The 4,397-nt window shown below is 62.9% G+C and overlaps 1 protein-coding gene across 1 annotated transcript; it reads left to right on the plus strand.

Annotated features, from left to right (window-relative positions):
- Window positions 1-235: 235 nt before the first annotated feature.
- LOC125545798 (disease resistance protein RPP13) lies at window positions 236-3,979 on the plus strand. Its single transcript, XM_048709837.2, has 2 exons — window positions 236-887; window positions 1,427-3,979. The coding sequence occupies exons 1-2, from the start codon at window positions 373-375 to the stop codon at window positions 3,729-3,731; spliced, it is 2,820 nt and encodes a 939-aa protein (XP_048565794.2). The 5' UTR covers window positions 236-372; the 3' UTR covers window positions 3,732-3,979.
- The last annotated feature ends 418 nt before the right edge of the window (window positions 3,980-4,397 follow it).

Raw genomic sequence — 4,397 nt, forward strand, 5'->3', positions numbered from 1 at the left:
CAAAATTTATGTGCAGACTAAAAAAAATCGGAGGGACTACATTGTATTGGATGAGGGTATTTGCTAAAGGAGCCGCCAATGTGGAAAGCAGGTGTGCACGGTGGATGTTGTTCGTTTCTCCTTGGCCTCACACTGACTGCACCTTTCTTACCATCCCCAACCATCTCAGCTGCACTGCACATGCACGGATCGATCCATCCAGTATATACTACCCGCCACTGAACCGACGAGCTTCCCACAGCTCCCCGTCGCCGGCGCCACCATTGACCTTGACTCCACCAAACTCCATCCATCCAAGCCCAGAACGAGAGCCAGTCAGCCAGAGACCACACAGAGCGAGCGAGCGAGCGAGCAAGCACATCGGAGAGAGCAATGGCGGAGACGGCGATCACGACGGTGCTGGCGAAGGTGGCGGAGCTGGTGGCGTGGGAGGCGGCGGTGCTGCTGGAGGTGGGCGACGACGTGCGCCTGCTCCGCGACAAGCTCGAGTGGCTGCACACCTTCATCCGCGACGCCGACCGCAGGCGCCGCCTCCGCGACGACGAGTTCGTCGCCGTCTGGGTGCGCCAGACCCGCGACGTCGCCTTCGAGGCCGAGGACGCGCTCGACGACTTCCTCCACCGCGCCGGGCGCCGCCGTCGGCACCGCGGCCCGGCCGCGCCGCTCCCCGGCACGGGGGCGCGCTGCTCCGGGTGGCGCTGGAGCTGGCGCCGCTGGCGGCCGCGCTGCGCGGGGCTGCAGGTCGCGCTCCGCCACGACCTCTCGGCGCGCGTCCGCCAGATCAGGAAGCGGCTCGACGAGATCTCCGCCAACCGCGCCGCCTACCACATCGAGCACGCCGCCTCGCCCGCCTGGGCCGCCTCCTCCGCCACCACCCTCGCCGCCTGGTACGCACGCACCCACGCTCCCAAAATTACTTCTGTATGTTCATCCTCTCCGGTTCTTTTCTTTCTTTCAGCCAAAACCATCACGCAAAATCAGAGACATAATCAGTAACAAAAATGAAGAGTTGAAAGATACGAACCTACTGCTTGATTATTTGTTTGTTCTGAGATTTCTTCCTTGATTATTCCGCTGTCTTTTATCTTCGTCTTGTTCTGCGAGCAAAGATTCTGCTGAACTATCACGCAGCTTACAGAATTTTCCTCTCTGAAAATGACACCGAACGCATGTAAAATTAAAATGCAACAGATACTTCCAATGACTGCCTGCTTGAGTTAAACAATGTAGATTCTCCTGAATTGTCAAGCTACTTCATTTTATATGCCAGGACGTCTCACGCTGAAAATGACATCAAATTATTGGTTGCCACTGTTCTGACGTCGAGGAGCTAAGCATGGAGTAGCTAGCAGTTAACGAGATTTAATCACTGCATTATGAGAATAATGACGCAAGCAGCTGACTGGTTTAGTGAATTTGGGTGCAGGGACGATCTGGAAGAGTACACCGTCGGCTTCGGCAAGTACAGCGACATGCTCAGGGAGCAGCTCCTCGACGTCGACACCGTCCCCGGCCGCGCCCTCGTCTCCATCGTCGGCGAGAGCAGCATTGGCAAGACCACGCTCGCGCGCAAGGTCTACCAGAGCCCCGAGGTCCGCAACCACTTCGCCATACGCACCTGGACCGTGCTCCCGCCCAACAGCCGCCCGGCCGACGTGCTCCGCGACATCCACCGGCAGGCCACCTCCCAGCTCCGCCGGTCCCCGTCCAACGGCCAGAGCGCGGAGGACGGCGGCTGCGACGCCAAGGGCGGCAAGGACATCAGCAACTCGCTGTTCCGGAACATGACCGGCAGGCGGTACCTTGTCGTCGTCGACGGCAGCATCGCGGTGGCCGACTGGAACAGCCTCCGGGCGTCGCTCCCCGACGAGGGCAACGGCAGCAGGGTGGTGCTGGTCACCGACGCGGCGGGGCTGGAGGTGGTGGGCTACGCCGGCGGGCCGACGTACGACCCCATCGAGCTCACGCGGCTCAGCCCGGAGAACACGTACGAACTGTTCCGGCGCCGGGTGTTCGGCCTCCGCGGCGACTGCCCCGGCCGCTACAAGTCAAGGTACTACCAGGACGTGTTCCGGATCACCCGCGGCCTGCCGCTCTCCGTCGTCGTCCTCGCCGGCGTGCTCCGGTCCAAGGAGCTGCCTGCGGAGTGGGACCAGGTGATGGCGCAGCTGCTGGCGGCCAAGGACCAGCCGCAGCATTGCAAGAGCGGGAGCGGCGGTGCCCGGCGCATCATGTCGCTGGCGTTCGACGACCTGCCGCACCACCTCAAGTCGTGCTTCCTCTACTTCGCGGCGATGCCGGAGAGCGCCCCCGTGGACGCGGCGAGGCTGGTGCGGCTGTGGGTGGCCGAGGGGTTCGTGCGGCCGCGGCGCGGGAGCACCATGGAGGAGGTCGGGCAGGGGTACCTCAAGGAGCTCATCTCCCGGTGCATGGTGCAGCTGGTGGACAAGGACGAGTTCGGCACCGTGACGGCGGTGGTGGTGCACGACCGCCTCCACGCTTTCGCGCAGGAAGAGGCTCAGGAGGCGTGCTTCGTCGAGAGCCACGACAGCACCGACGTGCTCGCCCCGGCCACCGTGCGCCGCCTCGCCGTCCAGAACACCACGGACAGGCACGTCCACCTCGGCAACGCGCTGCCCAAGCTCCGCACCATCGTCTGCGACTTCGCCAGCGGCGGTGCCGCGAAGCCCAGCGTCTGCATCCACTCCACCGACCTGGGCTTCCTCCACGCGTCCAAGTTCCTCCGCGTCATCGACATCCATGGCCTCGAGCTCAAGAAGCTTCCAGACGAGCTCGGCTCGATGATCCACATAAGGTACCTGGGCCTCCAGTGCGGGCAGCTGGAGAGGCTGCCGAGCACGGTAAGCAAGCTGGTGAACCTGCAGTCGCTGATCCTCAAGGGCCGGAGCGGCGGCGTGCTGGGCGTGACCGCCGCGTTCTGGACGATCCCGACGCTGCGGCACGTGGTGGCGCCGTTCGCGCTGCCCAGGTGCCTGGGCGACCTGTACAGCCTCCAGACGCTCCACGGCGTGCAGCCGCGCGGCTGGGACACGCGCGCCGTCGCCGGCAACCCGCTGGGGAGGGCCACCAACCTCCGGTCGCTGGAGCTGAGCGGGCTGACGGCCGCGAACGCCGGCGCGCTGGTGACGGCGCTGGAGAGCCTGGACCTGCTGGTGCACCTGGTGCTGCAGGGCGAGTCGCTGCCGCCGGCCGTATTCACCGTCGCGAGCCTGCGGCGGCTGCAGAGCCTGAGGCTGGTGGGGGCCATGGAGGAGGAGGATGATGCTGATGGCGCCGACGAGGTGGCGGTCCGGTACATCCGGCCGAACCTGACGCGGCTGTCGATGTGGGGCACGATGGTGGGGCAGGGGTTCGTGGACATGCTGGGCGAGCTGCCGAGCCTGGCGGAGCTGACGCTGATGTGGGGCGCGTACGAGGGCGAGCGGCTGGAGTTCGGGGACGGCGCGTTCCGGAGCCTCCAGAAGCTGAGGCTGGGGCTGCCGGACCTGGAGGAGTGGGCGGTGAGCGCCGGGTCGATGGCGGCGCTGGCCCGGCTGACGCTGCTGCGGTGCGCCAAGATGGAGATGCTCCCGGAGGCGCTGGGCGGGATGAAGGAGCTGGAGGAGGTGGTGCTGTACAGCATGCCCAAGATGGTGGGGAGGATCAAGGAGGACGGCGGCCTGGACCACCACAAGATCAAGCACGTCCCCGTCATCCAGACCATCTGGTAGACTCGATCGGCGTTCGTCTGTGTCATGTCGTCGGATCAAGGAAGGAGAAGGAGGGCGTTCTTGTCGTTCTGGTGTTGTTGCCATGAGCGCCTTCTTCTGTATCGTCGAACCATGCACGTTGTGTGTTCTGTGCCTGTCTCTGCTGTTCTTGACAGGAACGCGAAAGCCTCTGCGATTTTAGAACTTTGTATCAATGGGAATGACTATGTCTCCGACACTGGTTACCTGCAGGAATTGCAATTTTCATATGGACTGGTTTCTCACCATCGTAGAGGAATAGCAAAACATTTTGTATTTTAAGCTGTGGTAAGGATTTTTCATGGGTAGGGTTGCTAATTTCTTAGAGCATCTACAACAGGACCCTCCCTATCCACCCCAAACTCCCGGTCAGCCTACCTGGTCACTGAGTGGACGTGAAATTGCCACCCAACCGCGGCTGACAAATTCGGCCCAAACGTCCAGACTAACCAGCACTCCCCATATCCGGCCCATATCTGGGACGGATATGGGGACGCCCGGCCACGCCCATCACGTAGGTTTAACCGCTAGGGCACGCGCCAATTCGTCCATATCCGTCCCTGCCATCCCTCTTCCTTGCCTGACCATCCCTTCTCCTCTTTTCTTTTGGCCTCGTCCGCACGACCGTCACCGGAGTTTTGCCGCCAT

The sequence above is a fragment of the Triticum urartu genome, chromosome 3A, assembly GCF_056163025.1.
Source record: "Triticum urartu cultivar PI428250 chromosome 3A, HENAU_Tu73, whole genome shotgun sequence".
NCBI classification, from domain to species: Eukaryota; Viridiplantae; Streptophyta; class Magnoliopsida; order Poales; family Poaceae; genus Triticum; species Triticum urartu.